The following is a 21,983-nucleotide window of genomic DNA, read 5'->3' as shown; positions in this document are numbered from 1 at the left end:
CATCCAAATGTATACGCCCATCAATCATGGTCACCATCTTTCCACCCACTTTATACTAATCCATCCATTTGAATGTCCATCTCTCTTGTCTTCATAGATTCATCTGCACAGGTTTTCCATTAGTCAGCCACCTTTCCATATTTCCACCAATCAATCTGCCGGTTGATTCACCTTATCAAAAAAAAAAAAAAACCCAATTCATTCCTACATGATGTCCATCCATCCATTGTACCCATTCACTCCTACACACCATCCATCCTTCTTGTCCACCAATCACTCTCATCGATCCATCCAGTTATTCATCCATCATCTGACCCTCTACTTGTACTTCTCCAAGCTGACACTTTTATTGTCTTTGGACTGACAACTTTTGGTGATTGTGAGATGCAGCACCACCCGGGGGAAAATCATTTGGATCCAAAACAACAAAGAAGAAAAAGCTCTTTGTAGACACTGTTATTTCAACTACTGCTGAAAACAAACAAACAAACAAACAAACAAACAAACAAACAAACAAACAAACAGCTCATGAGATGAAGTGGTGGGTGGAAACTAATCAAATGGGATACCAGTTGTTTCACAGGAGAGATAATTATGACCAGATGCCAGTTGGATTTCTTGCAAGTCAACAAAGAGACGCGGCCTTTTTTTGTGCCGCTGACCTATTTCGACTTTAATGAAATCCGACTTTTGAAAACTGCTTGAAATGTGGATACCAAATCCAAACAAACGTCATGGTCCATTAGGTTAGATTTATTGAGATAATACTGACATTTGTAATCAACGGTGCAACAGATACCATTTAAATGTTTTGGCAAAAGTGTTTTTTATCACAGCGCCGCCCACCCCCCCCACCTTTTCTACATATCAAGTCGACGTCGAGATGACTTGATATCCTAACAACTCCATGAAACATAATGTTGTTTTTTCATAAGGCTGAAAGGAATGAAAATGCTCATCTGGCTTGATCTTCAACACAAATACGCATTGAGCGTTTCAGGATCTCTACATGGTGAAGAAAAAACACAAAGGTATCACATCACAATTTTCTCTTTTTTTTTGTCTGCTGTCACGATAATCCACAGTCTTTCAGCTAATAAATATCTTCATGTTGGAGTCCTCTGCATCATAGGAGTCAAACTATAATACAAAGAAATGTTTGTCGGCGAGTCGTGTTACTGATGACGCTAAAGTCGCTAATCTTTTTTTTCCCGAGACGCAGTCTGAAATGAAGCCCTGTTCTGTTTTCCTTTTTGTCCATCCATGACCAAAGTCCCTATTTGTCTCTCATTTCCAACAATCCAACGCAAAGAAAAAAAAAAGAATTAGATCCCAGCGTCCTCGGCTGAAATAAATGACGTCTGGCCCCAAACAGACGACTATCGTGTGACCTAGAAAGGGAGTGAAAAGAGGGAAGAGTCAGAAAGGAGTGCTCATAAACAACAGTCCATAAAATGTACAATAAAGCGCGTGTGTCTCTGCGCCATCAATCATGTGAAAGTGAACGCCGCCTTCTTCAAATGGGGACCACGAGTATCGATTGTGTTCGACTTTTTCTTTCTTCTTTTCTGTTTTGCTCCACCAATAATATTTAACCAGAAGGCAATTATTTGGAAATCAGATGAAAAAAAATGGGTGATAATTTTGCAATTGAAGTGATCCCAATTTAAGCCTGTTTGTAATATGATACTCCTGCTACTTTTGAAGAGATTGCCCATGTTGCCCAAAGGATAAACGTTTTGCTACTGTTCCGTTGAACTGTGCTGACTCAGTTTGGAGCAGGTTCTTTTAATACTGCTCGAAGCAAACGCACACGCGCTGATAATCAAATTCAAGCATTTTTTGAAAGCAAAGTCAGCAAAGCTCTGATTTTTCTTAGATACCTAAAAGATTATACTGAGCCATTATCCTTCAGTTATTTTCCCTCAGCGAATGGTTGACGTCAACAAAAGTGATTATTAAACAAGTTCAACTATTACAATTTTGTGTGGTCAATACAGACTTGGGCCAAGCTCTGTGGTGAAATGAAATAGACTCTTATTATCGGTCCTCGGTATAGCAGAAGATGGGCATTTGAGTGTACGTTACAGTTCATCGATTAATTGACGATTTTAGTCCGGATTCCAGAACATGTTCATATATTTTGCTTCCACTGCGAATTTATTTGAAACCGCGAGAAAGCGTTAAGTAACATTTGTGAGGGCACTTTCAAAAGCGGCCATGTTTTATTCATATTTTTCCTTCATGAAACTAATATAACCGAGCCCTAAAATAACCCAAAGGCAATCAGTCTGCAATCATAGGAAAGAAAAAATTAATATCTACTTGACATTTGCCTGGACTGGACAGGAATGGACAGATACGGCTTAGGACATGCATGTGGTCTTGGAAGACATTTTTGATTGCCTATCTTTTGAGTGATTGAGTTTACTAGTAAAGCACAGTTAATTATCTGGAAATTAAAATTCATTTGAACCCAAAAAAGAATGCAAACATAAGCTGACAGGAAGATACATTATATCAAATGTCTGTTATTTTCAAACATTATGACGTACGAGCTAAAGCGCTATATACAAAGTCTTCTGCAATTAACATTTAGGGTCAAATTTGATTTCTTTTTCAGAAATGACTGTATAGGGGACTGAGATGGGTGAAGCTCCACTTCCATTGGTTTCCTTTTGCATTTTGCTGCATTTACAAGAAACACCTGGCAAATATGGGACCTTTCCAAGGTGCATCTTCTGCCATCTGGCACCTCCGGATGTCTTTTGCTGTGAATGGAGCCAGTTGGCAGCCAGCGAACGCAGACATAATGCCACAGTGTTTACCATGCCTACATAAGCAAGCGGGATTAGCGGGATTCACAATGCTTTGCGAGGATAAGGTTTGGATGGCTTTAAAACCTTACATGATCATCCGGTCAAACGTGACTTGGTTTGAAATTTGATAGCCATAAAATGTCCCCTAAATGTCATCTTCTGGAATTAATGAGACAAAAATGAAAATGTGGAAAAACGTCATTGGCATGGAAAGTTTGTGTACAGTACTGAGCCAGATTTAGGTCAAATGCGGTCCGAATCTAATTGAATTGATTTTTGATGTACCAGTGGTGCTACTGGTGGACATTTTAAAACTGTCAAACTGACATATAAATGTCATGGGCAGAAAGAGGAGAACCAAATAACAGGCCAGGTGGCATACAGGGATCTAGTCGACAAGTAGCAAGCCAGACGACTGGCTTTGCAGGCTTTAAGTAAGAGAGTCAACAGATGGGAGCAGGTGTGCAAATGAGCAGAAGGTGCGGACATTCAATGCTGACCAACAGGACGGGAGGAGCCTGCTCCCAGGTTCTGATCAGTGCCAGGTGTGGCGCAGAACTGCTTGGATGTCCGTAACGAGAAAGGGAAAGTAGGAACCATTGAAAACAAAGCTTGAAAATGCATGTGATGGTCTTTGAAGAGTCATTGAAAGAGTCAATAAAACAGCACAACAATTATATAGAGGCAAAATATGCACTTGCAAAAGAAGTACCTGCAATGCAGTCATCCATGATCTTTTTATTTCTTGACACATCTTTACGCCAAAAAGATTTGTAATTTCTAATGTGGCGATGCTTTACATCTGCTCTGCAGTAAAGCCGTATTTTATTGACGTTACAGTAACAGATGCTACCCTTGCAAAGGCAATGCATGTTTTTCCAAAGTGTGATAATCCCGAGCAGAAGACGGAGATTGCTGTGTTGGGGTGCGTCATCTCATTTTCACTTTGAGATCAGTGTGAGAAAAAAGAGATGATTTTTCCTCTCATGCTACACTTGCAGCAGAAGGCGGGAGACGTGGCTGAGGCACCAACAGGCGCGTGCGTGCGTGCGTGCGTGCGTGGTGGGTGTTGCTGCGAGGGTTATCAGTGTGAGTAATCACCGAAAGGGGGATGTCTGAGAAGACCAAAGCTGCTCAGGGTTTGACGCTTATAAGCTGCTTTGGGATCGGACAAAAAAAAACATCAACTGGTGAAGATTCCAAATCTTGTTTTCCGACAACACTCTGTGCATCAATACAAGTACACATACGTATGTAGAGAAATACTTTGTAGTCCTGAGTCAATTCCTACATGAAACAGATCTAAAATGTACTAGACTTTACTGGCAGACAATTTAGAGCAATTTGACTTTTACAAGACTTACAGGATATTGCGTTCATTCATTATAAATACGCCAAAAAATGGACTCACTCTTACCTGGAAAATAAAAAATCAGTCTGCCTTTTTCTGTTCTTTTATAGAACATGCATCTGTTTTGCCCAGTTGGCGAATCGCATTTCTAAATTGGTTCAAGGCAGCCATTTGCCACTGGTTGTGCGGCAATAAAAAAGTGACTCATCAATGGTAGGTAGTGCATGAGTTAAGTGCAAATGTTAAAAGTCAATATTTTACAATTTCAAATCCTTTTTTCTTATCAATTATATACCGTAGCATACTCATTTTGATAATCAGATAAATCGTCTCTGGAGGAAAAACCCCAATTCGAAATCTCAACCATGGTTATACATGTCGTCAACGTCTGTGGAGATAAAATTGTAAAAAGCCGAGTTCGACAAATTAATGAGAAGAAAGTAGAGCTATCTGTTTCCTAGTGGTGGTAGTAAAAATCAAATGTCATCAAAAATACCGATACAAATACCTGAACTTATACTTAAGTACTTTCTATCACATTACTCGATTCAAAGTCCTGCTGACAAACTGCAGCAATGACAGCCTCTTAAAATTTGGTTAAATATTGTCTTACTGACTCAATTGATGCTGCCCGTATGAGCCCCGAGCCAAGACTTAATAAGCTATAAAAAGAATCAATGGTCAATTTTTTTGACTTGCAATCAATCTTCTAAATGTCACCTCCCAGCATGCACATGAGATGCATTTGTGTTTAAACACAGCCAGATAGGAACAGAAAAAAAAAGAGCTACAGTCACTGGGAGGATTACAGCGTGTGCCTGCCTCCAAGCTAAGTTTGTTCACATAAAGATAAAATACAGACGAGTTCATTCTTTTATATTGTCAGTTTAGAAAGGAAATACATTTATAAATCGTTTTAAATGTCTGATCGATGATGCTGATTATAACTTTTGAAGAATATTTTCCAATAAATTCAGGTTTGGTTTCACAAGACATCTTGTTATTTGTTTCGGGACCAAAAAGTGCAACAAAAAGTCACCTAGGCTTAGGACATAACTTGCTTGCAAGGTGCGGGCGTGCAAGAAAAGGGCCGCTGGTTGCCTTCACTTCCTGTTAATATTGTCAGCTAAACCCAGGCAGGTGCGAGCGTGTTGGGAGCCACATTGTTTTTTCCACACTTTAGCGTGAAAAGCAATCGCGTCATTGTTGCCGCTGTAAAATGGGAAAAACCTCTGCCATTTGATTGATGGCAGGTGGCTAGTGGGAGACGTCATTGACAGCACGACTGTGAACGCATACCACCACTGGTCACTGCGCAAAAGCCAGCTCAAGGTGAATCATATTGCAAAATGAGAGCATTTTTATTTTTCCTCAAATTTGCGATTGCAATTTATTTGGATGATTTCTTTTCAAGGTCCTTGTCCCGTGTATTTTTTCCACAAATTGAAAGAGAGCAAAGAAGCAGAGGTCTTTTTTCTTCAAAATTGCAGCCACTGAAATTTGAAAATTGTATTCTGGCACGTTGCAATGAATGTTGATTTGACTTTCATCCATACTGACAACCAAGCCACATTTTCGCATTTCGCCTCCCTTGCGGTCGAAATAAGCATCCTTTAGGAGAGGAGCAATCCTGGACGCTTTGAGGATCAATGGGAAATCGGTTACCTATAGAAGATATGAAGTAATCGATATTAGTCAGGGTTTTGATTCCAGTACGATATACATAGAGGTGCCTTGGATCATTTTCTTTTAATGCCTGCACAAAATACAAGTGTGCCAAACATACTATCCTTCCTTCCTTCTTCTTTTTGGTGGTTGGTAGAGTGCCTGAAAAGAAATATGAGCTCCAACTTGAGATGAGCAATGCAAAATCAATTGAAATCACTTGTGCTCTTGCTTTCTATCTTCAGAGCGTAAATTGTCCAGCACACACAATGAGTCAATGTGCTTGTGATGAGTTCTTCTCGGGCCACCTGGCCCGTGTTTCAGCTTCCCCCCGTGGCAGTGTTGGAGAGCCTGAATTATTAACCCGGCTAAAATAAAAGACTCCGCTTCGTCCGGGTCTCCTGTAGACATGAATAATGGACGAGGCGGCTCGGCGACACAGCGTTTGGCGAGTCAAACACGGAGCAGGGCAGGGGAGGTGGCAAGGTTTGAGCGGGCGCCATGACGGATCGCCAACACCGGCCTAGCCCTCAATCTCCGTCCTAATTCCACTTCAAGTCTCTCTGGCACCTCCCGGTGCACCCTGATATGTGATAATTGCCTTTCTGCTTGTGATGTTCTTGAGTGTCACATGTTTCCACATCTCATTTACACTCCAAACACCTCATCAAAGTGAAAAAACAGCACAATTTCCACCTTTTTTCACAATGTTCTAAAATGATATACTATTCTCGTCCGCCCTGAACGTCATGCGCTTCTCGATCGGTGACGGGCTGCGCATTTGGTAGCCGGCCGAATTTGCCATCAGATTGGCAAATGTGCTTTAAATACATACGAGCTGACATTTGATTGATGTGTAGTCAAGTGATACGGGGTGGAATTAAAATAATACAGTTAGGAATAAATATGATCAAATTGAATAAACATTGAATTTGCATTTGTAATTGCCCAGTCCCACCGTTGAATGTCTACAAAATATAGCCCACCTTGGTGGTCTTCACTTTGTTGCCCGTACTGCAGCTCCACCCTTTAAAGTCCGGCAGCACTTTGCACTCTTCTCCGTCCATGCAGGGATGCATCTGGCACCACCACTTCTGTGCCACGATGGATGCTGCGGGGAATAGCAAAAAGCAAAAATGGAAAGTAAGAAAGAAAGAAAGAAAGAAGGTTTGTACCGCCTGCCCAAAGGAAGAGTCTTTCATTTATGGCAATTAATTAACCATATATACTAGCTCACCTCTTTGAAAGCTTTTCACAATATCTTTCTTGGTAAATAGAAGCGTTTACTAAACATTGTGAATGTGATGAAACGGGTGACTTTTTGTCCAAAACGGTGCTGTTTTAAATGCGCGGCAAGTACATAGCAATCCGTGTTGGCTGTGAGCCTGTGCAGCTGTCAAAGGGCTTCCCAGAGTGACTAGACAAGTGTCAACACGGAGGAAGCTCCTGTCAGGGGGAAACTTGAGTTATGGATTGATTCACTTGCAACAGAGGCCACAATTGAGGTGATATTAAATGACCCAGTCTGGATGCTGTCTCCTCCAGTGGACTGCTGCAGCTTCAACAAGCCAGTGCCGAGCGAATCAACTGATTTGATCTCTATTTATGGCCCACGGCCCAACTAATCAAATCAAACTGCATCGCTGCACCGCGTGATTTTTATTTATTTTTTTCCCTGCTTTCGAATCTTATTTTTCCAGCCAGAGCAAGAAAAAGAGGCTGGCTTTTACCATCCACACAAGATGGAGCCGCCCTGGTCGTTCCTGCCACTTGTCCCGGCAAGCAGGAGCATTTGACGGTCTGCGATCGCTCCTCTATCTTGTTCTTGTTGCAGCATCGGTGCGCTGCAATCACCTCGCATGTTCCTTCCTTCACGTGAACTGGAAGCAAAACAAAACAAAAAAACATTTGTTCGTACTATATAATGCTGCCTTACATTGTCTATGCATTGTAGAAAATGTGTTTATTAGCAGCAGTGTACCTCTAGAGCACCCACATCATGATGGGTAAAGGCAGAACTCCACAGGCCATTCGAATAGTAATAAAATGTCTTTCTAATTCTCACATTATTTTGTATCCAAATGATTATTGGCAGTATCTCTTACCTAAAGCGCAATTACAATAGCCCGGCTGTTTGACTTTCCAACGGTATCACACTCAGCCTCCGGAAGCAGGATTAGTGTTGGCTTTGTTGTCATATACATGTATTATACTGGCTGAGCACCTCTCTTCTCATATCACACTGAGAAGCTGACCAAGCAGCCGTATTTGGATGGAGCAAAAAGCCTGACTGACTGGAGCGCTCATCTCCCACATGACTGTGCAATGCTTTCATTGTTGAATACACAGAGCTTGCTCAGCGAGCCCTTATGTATTATGCATGTACACCTGAAGAGTTCACACGGTGCACCGCAAACACACGCCGAGGAAATGTTCAGTACAATTGCACCATTGAGGAGCCATTTGTCTGTCAACAAGCAGCTGCTTTGACTTTAATCTGCCGTTGTGGAGCGAGAGAAGGTTGGGCTGCGGAACCTTTGAGAACCCCCGCTCGCCCCTCGTTGGTATTTAGAGTGCAGCTGCGAGGGCCTTGGAGTCATTTCTGAGAACAATCTTGCCTTAAACATCCAAACATCACAGCTCATTGAAATCCAGGTCAACCCCCATGCGGAGGAACCCGCTCCAGCCCCACTTGGTATGATATCCTTGAGCACCGGCTACTCTACTGACCCTGCAGCCCTTCTAGAGAACGAGTGGTCCGATTCCCTCCTTTGAGAAAATACAGCAAGACATTAGGTACACCTGCGCAATCTAATTAGATCCATGCTAAGTGTGAAAAGCATGTCCAAGACGAACACAACCTCCGGGCGTCCTCTATTCTTGTTTAGCACTTTGAGATTCCTCCGAATATAAAGTGCGTTATAAATATAATTTATTATTATTATTATTATTATTATTATTGTTCCGTTCAGTGATCCCTCTCAAAATTGTGGCCCGTTATTCACAATATCGCCAAGTAAGCCAGACCCAATGTTGTACCAGCGATAAGTCAAAGTAAAAAAAACGGCAAAGTCTGCTTTATTGTCAATTTCTTCACATGCCAAGACACACAAAGAAATCGAAATGACGTTCCCACTATCCCACGGTGACAAGACATAGTACACAATATACATACAAGTAAACAACAAAAAATAAAAACAAGAAGGCACAAACAATGAATAAATAAGAGTGATGAATAAATAATAAATAAACAAATAACATAATAAATAAGAGGGAGGAGCAAAAATGCAGCTCTGGCTGGGAGTGCCATTCGCCGCAGCTTGGCCGGCTACACGATCAACGGACAAATAAAACTGGTTTAATTGCCGTAACCTTTGTGTGCAGCGTCACAAAGGTTACGACAAGAGACAAAATGGCCGCCCGACAAGATGGATAGAAAATGCATGTTTCAACTAGTATGTATACGTGCCAGTGCCACCCAAGCATTGATTTTCCTTTCGTCAATTGTTCTAAGCCATACCTGGCACTGATCAGAACCTGGGAGCAGGCTCCTCCCGTCCTGTTGATCAGCATTGAATGTCCGCACCTTCTGCTCATTAGCACCCAGCTGGTTGACTCTCTTACTTAAAGCCTGCAAAGCCGTTTGTCTGGCTTGTTACCTGTCTGCAAGGTACCTGTATGCCACCCAGCCCTCATTTGCTGGATCTGTTATTTTCTTCTCCTGCCCGTGTTGCTTCCTATTAGCCAGCTTTCCACTTCCCCTTTCCCTGCATATGGTCGCTCTGTCTCTGCCCGTGACAGTGAGCGCATATGTATATAGGAAGACACAAGGCCATTAGCAAGAATGAAGGTCATAGTAAATGTAATTGCTTAGCTCAAGTCACTTACCTAATTATATGTACCAAAGCGGGCCAAGTCTGACAACACAGTGTCACCGATGCTTTTCGTTAGCCTGTGTATGGCTGAGAAGGACAAAATAAAAAAAGACAGTTTGTCTTATGTGGAGGCAGAGCTTCATTACCAAGATGACATCAATCACGTCAATTAGTGTAGCGACCGGACCTGTGTCGTCGGCAACATCCACGTTGACAGAGACAAATAATCTCCATCTCCATACCAACAACTTTTCCGACAGACTTGGGCCTACGCTTTAAAATAGCAGTTCCTCATCCAGCCTATTGTCCAAGTCATGGGCGGAGAGACTTGAAACGGCAGTGTGCGTTATTATATTAGCCAGCCTGTCACAATCCGTCAACATTCAGAGCAGACACATTTTTAGTCATAGGCAGCTCACAAACGGTTTACTTGGTTGTTCAATTTCACAGTTGAAAGGTGGCCAGGAAGGCTGCAGACCCAACTATTGATAGAGAGAAGCAATTAAAAAGTCAATTTCCCGTAATATGTACCCTCTTAACTTTGCAGTAGTGTACAACTTCACACTGTCATTAATCAAATAGAATGGTGTTCCTTCGGTCATATTCTGATCGTAGTCGATTAAGCTTGGAGAAAGGGCATCCGTAATAGACGGACCACTAACTTCCAAAGGCCGAAATCTGGAACCTCACCACCATCGATCACCCAATAACAACAATAACAATAATCCAAAACAGCCGTTAGTCTCGAGAACCTAGTAAGCTTGATGTGGCTGTTTCGATGTGATCCAAACAATTTTGAAGTTCTTTTCAGAGGACACTTCATTACACTGGTAAAGATTTTCAATAGAGACCCTGATTTGAAACCAAGATTGCGGCAAATCTCCCACCTTCCCATTATCTGCCAATTGCGAGATCTCATTTGCAACATTAAAAACATTTCGCGCCAATCGATACAAAGTCATTCACGTTCACACCAAAGGCAGCGGCGGCAGTTACGACTAAACGCCTTTTCACCCCATTAGCCGACTTGCTGATGCAAAAATAAGTCAATAAATAAAAATAAGAAGAGGTTAGACGATTTGACTAATTGGTAAGATTATCTTTGAGCCACTGCCATGCCCACGGTCAAAGCTAATTAATGTCAGAAGGGGATATTCAGATGTGGTTTGAGGACATGAAAACCAGACAAGTGAGATCAGCGTTCACCATTTGGGAGAAGAGAACAAAGGCTATCCAAATTGACCCACTAGAACAATGCTATTGGGCTTTCAAGTTGCAAGCAAGTCCTAAGTTACCATGTCAAAACACAGGAATGCCAAGTCAAGCGTTGAGCCAAGCAAGACCTACTCAATTGGTGACTTAAAGATGACTCAAGCCAGGTCATGTGGCCGGCCGGCCGGCATCCCCAGACGTTTGCTTATCCATACAAAAATGACGGTTCCATCATTTCTGGGACTCTGGAAGATCCCAAGTGGATGTTAGGGATGGCCTAAGGTTGGAAGAGGATCAGGTTGGTAATTAAAAATGAGTCTGCTATTTGAGGTTATGGCCTCTGGGACCAGACCTGAACCCCTGAACAGGATGCGCGTTCTGGACACAGCGGGTCCGACTCAGCTGCTAAGCATCCGACTGAGGAGTTTTGCTGCCGTACCGAGAATAGAGCAAAAGACGATGATAAACCTTAAAAAGACAAGAGACTCATTAAAAAGCATGTCGTCAAAGCTGTGACAGTGCAAAATTCAGCACTGCATAGATTTGGGAAGTGAAATAGCTCGTGGGAAGTGCCATTTATTTAAATATTCACACATAAAATTCAAATCACTGAAGGCAATTTTGGGGAGGGTGGGAGGAAGTGAAATAAGATTAAAGTTGTATTCTAAAATGAAAGACGTTTGCATTTGGTTGGACTTAGGGCTGGGAGATAATTCAATATCAAAATGCATCGCCATTGACACGTCGTCGATATCAGTCCAAAACGCCTTTGAGAAAACGTTCGAACTAAACAAAATCAGGACCGGCATTATCCGTGCTGCAGGCATTCTAGCGCAATACTCTCAGAAGGCACACATTCACTCTGACCGTTGGAAAAGTCAAATTTGGTGTGACAGTGCTGGCTACATTTGGAAATGAAAGGGGAGCAGAGTGCATTCTCAGTACACACTTGATACTATATTTCAGTCATAGCCCCAGTTGACTTTTACAACACTCAACGTCTTTTTGCTCAAATGAATGTAAATAAATCTTGAGCGTGACTCCCCACACTAACTTCTAATCAAGCATAATGAAGACAAATGGATGCATGGTTGAAAGGGTGATGGGTCAGTCATGTCCATATTAATGTTAAACTACAAGAGCCATCTATTATTGAGTCACTCGATTCACAGCCATGAGTGTGTTCTTTTGCTTTTTCTTCACACCACCTTGCAGGAAACATATACCTGCACGAGAACATGCACTCATAGTGAAGCCATATTGACAAACTGATAGGTCAATATGTTGTTCAAGGACACGTTGACAGAGCATGCAGGAGGAGCATGTGTGTTAGCGTGTGTGTGCAGGCCGCAGACTTTGATTGTATGGCTGCAAGCGGCTCAGCAAATCACCACACTTACCCTGTCATCCTGATGAAGAACAAAGCAACTCTTCATTTTGCTATCAAGTGGGAGCGTATAGCACAGAGCTGGAGCTACCAGGTGAAAGGTCCAGTCCTGTGCGTGCGTGTGCGAGTGTGTGCGTAAGACATTTCTATTAAAGCACTTAGGCCTGCCGTGAGTTAGAATCACATCAGCAGGAAGGAGATGGGACATAAAGAAAGGTGAAAGGACAGAGACCACTAACGAGGATTGGCGTGAATCCCGGCCGGCGCCCCCTCCTGACGATCAATAGCGCTCTCCCGCTGCCGCAAAAACGTGGGATCGGCCGTAAGCGCAACGATACCCGTGCAAACAAAGTCATTCATTTTGTGCCTCATTATAAAGAGTCGCTAAACGACCTGTTTTTCATTACTTTTCAAAGGTTAATGGGAATTTATCAGTGGTGTGCGATACTGCGAGAGCATGGGTCCAATTTAAAGTAAATCCGTGGTCAGTATTGTCGATAAAGATCTCTAATAAAGTTTGATGCATTTATGTTGTCATTTAATTGCTGAGTCTGAATTAATTTTATCATGGGAGGAATTAGCAGAATAACAAACAGGGAGAGAGACCCAACACAAGAGGCGCCACAGTGAGTGTAAGAACATGATCAAGTTACTGAATTCTGCTCGAAATTGAAATGATGTTGGACGTTTTTGCAAACATTTGGTTTTCCCCACATTGTCATGTCTGTCGAATGCCTGTTCTGGACAAATGAAAGATGCAAAAGGTAATTGCTTCCCTTCAATTCAAGCCTTGAATCCAAAGAAGCATTTGGCTATATTTGATAAAACAGCTGCATTACGCTGGTATCAATCAATATCCAATTAAAATATTTATTCGTGAAAATGATGGAATTCTCTGAAAATGAATAGGACACTTGAACAAATACATGACTTTCATCTTGTTTTTCTCCACGCATTTGCATTGGGCCTGTCACACTTTCTTTGACAGCATTTATTTGCAAATACCATGTGCACAAAAGCAAGAAATAACAGTTTGCTCGTACAATGGGCTGGCTGAATGATGCTTTTGCGAGGGAATTTGTTTCTATGCTACAACTTGCATTTGTTTCTCTTTTTTCCGAGGCAAGTCATGAAATGAGACAAGACACATATTCAAACCGAGCAGACCTCCACAGTTTAACCGGGAGGTCCTTATAAAGACTCGACATACGTACATTCTAATTAGAATGCAATTTGTCCTACAATAAATCAGGGTCCAGCTCTACTGGGGCAATTTAGTATATCCTTGATATCATTATATTGTACCTGGTTGGCCGGCTCCCATTGTTTGTCCGTCTGTGCTAATCACCAGGGTTCACAATCAAACGATTGATTTAACATGCAGGTAGGGAGGCATCGCTAACAAGGGTGTCCAAGTTGTCAGCCGCGCGACTGAATCCATCAGCTTCACCCGGCCACTCCAGGAAGAAAGCTCCAGCGCTGGAACGGCAATCAAAACAACGGTGGCCCGTCACCGACGCCAACAGAGACCTCATTTAGCCCAGTATGACGCACAGGGGAGCCCGTCCTGTACGACAGCTCCACACCAGACCCCTATTATAAACCTGCTGTTGGGTCAAATTGACCCGTCTTATTAAAGTTTGACACTGACACATGGGGCTAAGGGAGGGGCAGAGATTTCCTATTTTTAAAGTAACACACATAAGAGTCACAAAGTAATGAAGATTTTATGAACATTTTGACAGCCACCTTGAGATTCGAAAGTGACACAAAGAAAGTGCAGGTATGTCTTGTTTAATCATTTGGGGGGGGGGAGTTGTTTTGTCTGTCCTTTTCTCATCCTCCTTCGTCCGCAAAATGGGAGTCCGTCAGTGACCATCTTGATAAACAAGCAGCAAGTCACATTCGTCGATGAATATTTTTGCTGAACCAATGTAATTGCTCAATGTATTAAAATATCACGAGCAGAATTTTCATCCGCAACTTTTTCGAATGATGGAATTAAAATGTCAATGTGGGGAAAAAAACGGTTCCTACTTAGCATTAAAGACAAGAGACACCCTGTCAAAAGGAAACGGTGAAAACCATAATGACATTCAAGTGACAGATGACAAGCAAGCCTTCGCCGAAATCAGATCACATCAATACGGCGGGAGAGTCCACGGTGGAAGAAGGAGAAATGATGAAAAGATGAAGAAAGTGCAAAACTAAGCTCTTTCATGCAAAGTTACATGCAGTAATTGGTATTCATTTGACAAGGCTACATTCAGATCTATGGCATAAAATTAGAAGCTGAAGACGAGGCGAAAGTCAGGCTTGAATATCAATAGGCTTGTTACATAACATGACACGGGAAGACCGCACATTAGTCTGCTTTTATGGCTAGAATAACGACACTACTGGGATGCTGAGTCATGCACATCCAAACAAGAAAAAGGCACAAAAGAGGCCTCTCTCTTTTGCCCTTTGTTTTAATGAAACCACTGAATTTAGACTCACACATGCACAGAGCAACTCATTGCAGTATATCTTCCAACACCGAGCTATCATTCGCCCGCACTTATCTGCTCCGAATATCCTATATATATATTTTGTATTATTTTATTGTGTCATATTTATATTATTTATGTATTCATCTATTTTATTAGGTTTATATTATTTATTTATTGATTGAAAAATAAATTCATGAATAAATGAATCTGTGGGTGGTGAATCTGAAGTATGCAGGGCTCCAACTGTAAATATCAACATTCTGTGCGTAAGGTCTCATAAAAGATTGGATAAAGTATGCACGTCCTATAGTATGCATCATTGATTGCAATAGTGATGACCACACTTAAGCGGCATCTACAATAGACCAGCCAATGACATCACAGATTTGGACTTCCTCTTGCCTAAGCGTGAACATGAATGCGCAAAGGAAACAAACTTGTTCATCCTCTCAGGCGTGCGGTAATTGCTTTGGCACTGCAAGAGCCAGATATACTTTGAATCCTTCCTTCCTCACTTCACTAACACGTGCCTCTTTCAGGCAGAAGTACATCAGAACAGAAAATACAGAGTGAAGTCGACATAAATCCAGGCGGTCCAGGCCCCTATGAAATTCCAATGATTCATACTCTTTGCTCCACATTTTGGTAATCCACTTAGGTTCAAAGGCACTATGCTGATCGCAGCTCATAAAAAGTATATTTTTCAGCTAAAAGCCTCCCAGTGATACTTAAAGAACCACAACTGCGGGAGTTACAAAAAAGCGGGGGTGAATGTCAGCCGCTATTAAATAATACAGACAGCAGAAACAATTCTAGAAACATTCAAAAGACCGACAATGTTGGCGCCTGCTGAGAAATAATGCAGAAAATCAGACTTGAATTGAATGAAAGTATTCAGAAAAGACACATTTTCCAGGCTGTAAACCTGCTGAGTTGAAAAAGAGGCAGGGGTGCTTTTACTTAGCGTTTATGAAAAAGGCTCTTCAACTTGAAAGCCTTCCTTTCGTGCACTCCAAAATACAAATAGGCAAAGTATAAACTGGGCAGATCAATCAATGACATCAGTCTTCCTGATAGTATATGCAGGATGAAATCATCTTTGTGACTACCGTGATGATAAGAACCATGACATTAGAAGGGTTAGGGGATTTTGGAAACAATACCGTACGATAATTCTAAAAAAATGGGCAAAATAAAAATATAAGAATTTGAAAGAGGATGTCTGAGAGAAACCAGAAAGCAAGAGACCAAAATAAAAGTTGAGGACGGCTGCTGACTCATCAAAGCGGTTATCCTCATAGGTCAGACTGCTGGTTGACAGAGCTGAAATTAGTTTTCACCCGCTAAGGATGATCTTTAGGGAGGTGGACTTTAAAATCAGATGAGTCGGCACTCACGTCCCGCCGAGCCGACGCGCTTTGGATGAACCATTCATCTGGCTTGCCGCTGACTGATTAATTCCCGCGGCCTTACAAGTGAGCAACTACTCTAACACAAGGACGAGTGTGTTGTCTGGGCTCTTAAAATGTAGTAATAGATGTTCACAGAACCACCTCACTGCGTTCTTCCTTTTTCTTCACGTGCAATTTTCTCCCGCTAATAACGTGGGACGGGATGCCGCCGAAGCATTTGTCACCATCTCATTTTCTGCATTGCGAGCTTGAGTACACTCACAGCCATGTTGGCTTGTTGCTGATTTATTGGAGCTACTCTTACCAGCCTCACCACGGTCTAACAAGGCCAACGCCGATGAAAAGTCATTTTGCATCATTTAGCGCTCATCCAACAATGATGATGTCAGGAGAACATCAAAACCTTGAGCAAATGGAGGGATGCAGCCTTTGCAACCTGCTTTTCATTGCGAATCCTCAAAATGTTTGATACATACTCCTCCAGCATTAGAAGGCCGTATTGGTGCAGCAAAATGTTCGGAGCATTTTCTCTTTCCTTTTTTTCTTTTTACATTGGCCTTGGCAGTTGAAGCGATGTCAGTGATTTGTGCATGTTTGGTGAGCGCAGCTGAGCTCTGGCTCCCAGCCAGTAGGACACCACTAACGAGCGCGCTCTTGAAAGGCTTCTCAAAGCACGATCGATAGGCCACCGAGTCGAGCCGGGCTGGGCCACGCGCGTGTCGGCCTCAAACCGCAGAGCGGCGGCGTCTCTATCCGCCGCTCTTTTCATCTTGACACGCTGGCTTACAGTATCTGTCATGTCTGTTCCTAAACGGCTGGCGCCACCGCACGCCAACCGCATTGCCACGTTCTTCATTTTTCAGCTCCTGAGCCTTTGACTGACTGATCGAGAAAAGGGCAGGCACGGCACAGCGCAATGGTCTGGAGGTGGTTCGTTAGTCACTGTTGTTGAGAAGGAATGGATTCTGATTTTCTTGAAATGAGCTATTCATTTTTTATAAGCCTACATTGCTTGTTGTTTGCAAGAGTGGATGGATGGATGGATGGATGGATGGATGGATGGATGGATGGATGGATGGATGGATGGATGGATGGATGGATGGATGGATGGATGGATGGATGGATGGATGGATGGATGGATGGATGGATGGATGGATGGATGGATGGATGGATATAGGCAATTCAGAGTCTTAGGTAAGCCAAAACCATGGGAAATAACAATGCAAGCACAGGGAGAACAGTTTTCAACAGGATTTTTAAAACGAGATTCGAAGGTAGGAACTGCGAGGCAGAAGTGCTTACTACTGTTCCCTTATGCTGTCTGCGCAGATTGTTTCAACTCATTTTAAGTTTTCTCTTTTCTAACTCCCCATCAGGGGCTGTGATTATGTATCGGATTATTTCACCACATCTGAGAGCATTTTGGGAATACTTGGGAAGAAACAATACTTTTCCTCTTCATACTTACTGCGACACTTTTACAAATCATATATTCATCACATTCTTTGTCTTTGGTTAGATCTCGGAAATCCTACCAGACTTTTATGAGGAGCAACTCTGCATCAAGTCGTTTCCCGAACTAATCCTGCTCTATCTATAAGGGCTTATAGTTCATGTTGAGGAAAATAAGTGAAATAAAAGCACACCCTGTGAAACGCTGGCCTCTATCTTTTTGCCGCTGCGCTCCGTGACTTCCTCTGGAATGAAGTGCAGGGGCAACTTGTCCACACATGGACCATAAAGTCAACGACCAAGGCGGAGCATCGACTTTATGAGAATGGAGCGCCAGATAAAATGTAATAGGTAGAACTGCCGGAGCTCTTGCGAAAGTACCTTTTTCCTTGTTTTTATCTAAGGTTTGTCAATGTCCTTTTTTTGCCAAAGATGGCCTGTTAAAAAGGGACAAGTCGCACTGGCTTTTAATGGTGTCCTGAGGCGGCTTGCAATTGGACATGGAGTTGGGACCATAATGGTTGGTTGGCTGACTGACTGACTAAAAATGAGCTTATACTGCGCCAGTGTTTCCCAACCAATGCACATATACCAACGCAAATGTACGTATATTCTAAAATAATTAGGATGTGTTTTGGTAGTGGTAGACCTTTTTTAAATATCTCTGGAAGCGAGTCATTCTTTTAAGTTAGCATAAGGTTTGTAAGAGCCTTTAGGTAGGCAGTGAATCACCCACCATCCATCCATCCCCCAAAATGAATCAGTTCCGATCTTTTTACCTTTCAGTATTGCAACGCAGAGGAATGAAGCTATAGTGACCGTTTTGAAAAAGAGGACGGCCTTGAATCTCCCCCTGGTGCTCAGCTCCAACCAAGCATGGCCCATTAACAGCACTACAATTGACTAACTTTAAAGGAGGCTTCTCTAATTGGAAGATAAAGGAAGGCTTTTAGTGTGTAAGACCCAATTACTGCCATGCTGTTAGCACCTCTCCACTGATTGCATTCATTAGCCAGAATGGCTATCATCCCCGCTCCTATATCAAAATCCCCTCTCGGAAAAAAACACACCTTATTCCAGCCCGTTCCAGAATAGCTGGAAGTCACTCATAAAGTCTCCAGGGCTAATGGGTTTACATACGAGTTGCGATTAGAGACTCGGCGCTGCCATAGCGCTTGCCCGCGGGTACGCTCGCAAACACCGTTTGCATCACACCCGACACAATGAAAAAGAAGAAGAATACAGTAAGTACCGTAGCGCTTGCCTGAAAGCACAACCAAGGCATGCAGACTAAACATACTTTATTGCGTAAAGTTGTGCTTCGCCCCATCCATTCGGTAGCAATTGTGACAGGAACAATGCAAGCATCATTCTTGAATTCATTTATTGGGTTTATTGGGAATTTATTGGATTAAAAAGATTTGAAAGTACAATTGGAAGCTATCTGTGACCAAGACAACAATTTAACCTATTTAAGATGGAGTACCGCGCTTGGTGAACACGTTCGGATTTCTCACTTCTTTCAGTGATTTAGGTCACATTCATATCATTTGATTTATAACCATATTGACAATTTTAAGAATTTTTCTCTAATTTGTCATTTTTTATGCTACCTTCATTTCATGTGCAAACATCCTAGTTTTCAAATGAATAGAAAATGACAAACTTTTATTTTGGGGGGTTAGAGGACAAATTTCACCACACCCAGATGTGTGTGTGACGATCATTGGGACTGATTAAGAATGATGTCAATTTAAAGTAAGCGTGCGGAAAGAGCCATTCGGATTCTCCCCACGTCTGCTTTGTCTCCTCTTACTTGGTTTCACAAGCGCACCCAAAAATCATCCAAGGCCACTCTGCACTCATCTATAGAGTTGCCATTCACACGCCGATCGCCCTGGACATTTGACGGTTTTCTAATCTAGCAAGCTGCCACAGCCAGACGGGGGACCCAATCGCTTCTGTCAACCTCCACAGTGCATCTTGAGCAACATCCACATCTCTGTCTCAATCTCTGTCTGTCATCGTTGAAGCTGGAGTCGCCACCCAATCTACGCAATCATCCACGGTCGACGGGCCGTGCCCGTGGGCTGGGCAAAAGTTATTTGGGATAAAATGCAATGCTTAAACTTTGTCCAACCAATATCCATCCATTCAAAAACTGCTTGTGTGATCACGCCATGCAGATCTCTTTTGCACTCCTTTTGAAAAAAAATAGCTCTTGTTAGTTCAAAATGTGTTTTGTATCTATTTTTAGATATGATGGACTGTTCATGTGAAATGTTCATGTTTATCACACGCACGGCTTGCTAGCGTATTTGTATCGACCTATACCGCATATAATTCTGAAGGTTTTACAGATGAAGTTACATCCAATTTGTACGTTGTCAAAGAGCAGGATTGATTGCCAAAATTTGTGTTGCCTAACCTGAATGGGGGGAGGGGGGGGGGGCACAGGGGAGCCATTATTTTATTTTAACAAACCAAGCTCTGACGACACTGGATCAGGATTCTACTTGGTCATTTCTATATATGAATTGATTTTTTTATTTTTTTTTTGCAAAACATAACTGTCCCCAATTGCACTACATCAAATTCCTAAAATAACCGGAAGCCTTTAAGAACTCGGTGACTCGACTACTGGTACTTGCTTTTAAACAAGATCAAGCATGAAATGTCGGATCCTGTCATTAATTTGGACTCTGGAGGATATTTCTTTTCATGCGTTAACACTTTAAAATGAGTAAGAGAGAAAAACAGCTGAATTAAATTTGCATATGAAAGACCAAAAAAACAGGAGACAAAAGCCCCATGTAGCACAAAGTCTGGCTGGAGAGTAAGTCATTAGGGTGCATCACACACTTTCACAAAGCGTACACCATAAGCAAATATGGAAATATTGCACTGAATTTCAAATGAGAGCTTATGCACAGTTGCATGCTATTAATAAGGCCGCCTGGCCCGTGTACGTGTGTGTGTGCGTGTGTACACTTCAATATCAATGTGACAAGTCATTTTGATCACAGTTTGCAGGAGCATCCAAAATCTGCACTGCATAATGACTTGTGTTTAAAACTGTAACACAGTTCATAACCCGCAAACAGCTCGGCTGCATACGTTCTTTCTTTTCTGTTTTTTTCCCGCCTCTCAATGCATCACACGGCCTCGCCAGGAAAATGTTTTCCTCCTGTCAACATTTCACTTTTTTGCCCTCTCAGTCAAAACAAGCTTGAATGCTGGTTTTTTTTTGCCCCACATACACACACACACACACACACACACACACACACACACACACACACACACACACACACACACACACACACACACGCACACACAGAATTGTTGTTCAAGGAGAAAAAAAGATCCAAGAACAGTTGGTCAAAAGAGCACACCCAAAACAATGTATGTAAACTATACACTGACTTTTTTTGTTGTTGTATTTACTCAATTTACTCAATTGAATTAAATAAAAGTATCTGATCCACACACTTTTTTAAAAATTGACTTTAAAAAATGCACCTGGTTCCAGATGATTTCATTTTGTGCGACGACTTCTCAAAAGAAATTTGAGTAAATTAAACACACCATTCCCCCCCCCATACACACACACACACACGTGCAGCGCTAAAAGTCTACATGCATATGGCAAACCCAATAGTAGTAGGTCGGTTGTCAACTTCCAAAGCTGATGACTGTATATTAATAGCGGCGACTCCAATTTGACCCTGTGCATCGTCACATCATCAACCCAAGTCAAAACAGACAAGATGGTACAGCCAAAAGGTAGCACGCTTTGCTGGCTTCCTCTCCAGACCATTTTGGCTCTCGCCTGCTTTCTTCCCTCGCCACTCTTTCATGACTAGCTAATGAATGTAGATGGTGCTCTGGGGATGTGGGGTAAGGAGAAGGGGGGGGGGGGGGGGGGGTGCCTTCTTAATAAGGCGCTGATGCGAGAGCGCCGCGTGCTCCGGTCGTGGTCGTGGTGAAAAGTTCAACCGCTTTGGCGAAGGTAAACAGAGAGGGGGCTAAAGATGTTTGTTTATACGGCCCACCTTGACTTGACCTCTGCAGAGGCGGGCGTTATTAGCGGTTAGGGGTGCGAGGGTGCGCTTGCTACTAATAAGCCAAGCAGTGGCACAAATGCACAGGCGGCGACTTAAGCCTGTGGATTAAATGATTGAGCCAATGTGTTTGCAGTCAAACAAATGGGATTTACAGGAACATTGTCAAAAATATGCATGAATGGAAGGTAGGATTTAAACGCCATAGTGCAACTGAAACCTTTTTTATTTTTGCACTTTCAAGGGGCACGATT

General features: G+C 42.4%; 1 protein-coding gene across 1 annotated transcript in view; it reads right to left on the bottom strand.

The window, feature by feature from the left end:
- Nucleotides 1–738: 738 nt before the first annotated feature.
- Nucleotides 739–21,983, bottom strand: part of si:dkey-238f9.1 (chemokine-like protein TAFA-2) — a 52,809-nt gene continuing 31,564 nt past the window's right edge. Inside the window, exons 3-5 of the mRNA XM_037251938.1 lie at nucleotides 7,566–7,715; nucleotides 6,822–6,946; nucleotides 739–1,391 (exon numbers count right to left, since the gene is read on the bottom strand). Coding sequence (XP_037107833.1) covers nucleotides 1,380–1,391; nucleotides 6,822–6,946; nucleotides 7,566–7,715 — 287 coding nt within the window. The 3' untranslated portion in view covers nucleotides 739–1,379. The remainder of the gene's footprint in view (nucleotides 1,392–6,821; nucleotides 6,947–7,565; nucleotides 7,716–21,983) is intronic.

This window comes from Syngnathus acus, chromosome 5, assembly GCF_901709675.1.
Source record: "Syngnathus acus chromosome 5, fSynAcu1.2, whole genome shotgun sequence".
Lineage (NCBI taxonomy): Eukaryota > Metazoa > Chordata > Actinopteri > Syngnathiformes > Syngnathidae > Syngnathus > Syngnathus acus.
The sequence above is the reverse complement of the archived record's forward strand: the minus strand, read 5'-3'. Positions and strand labels throughout refer to the sequence as shown.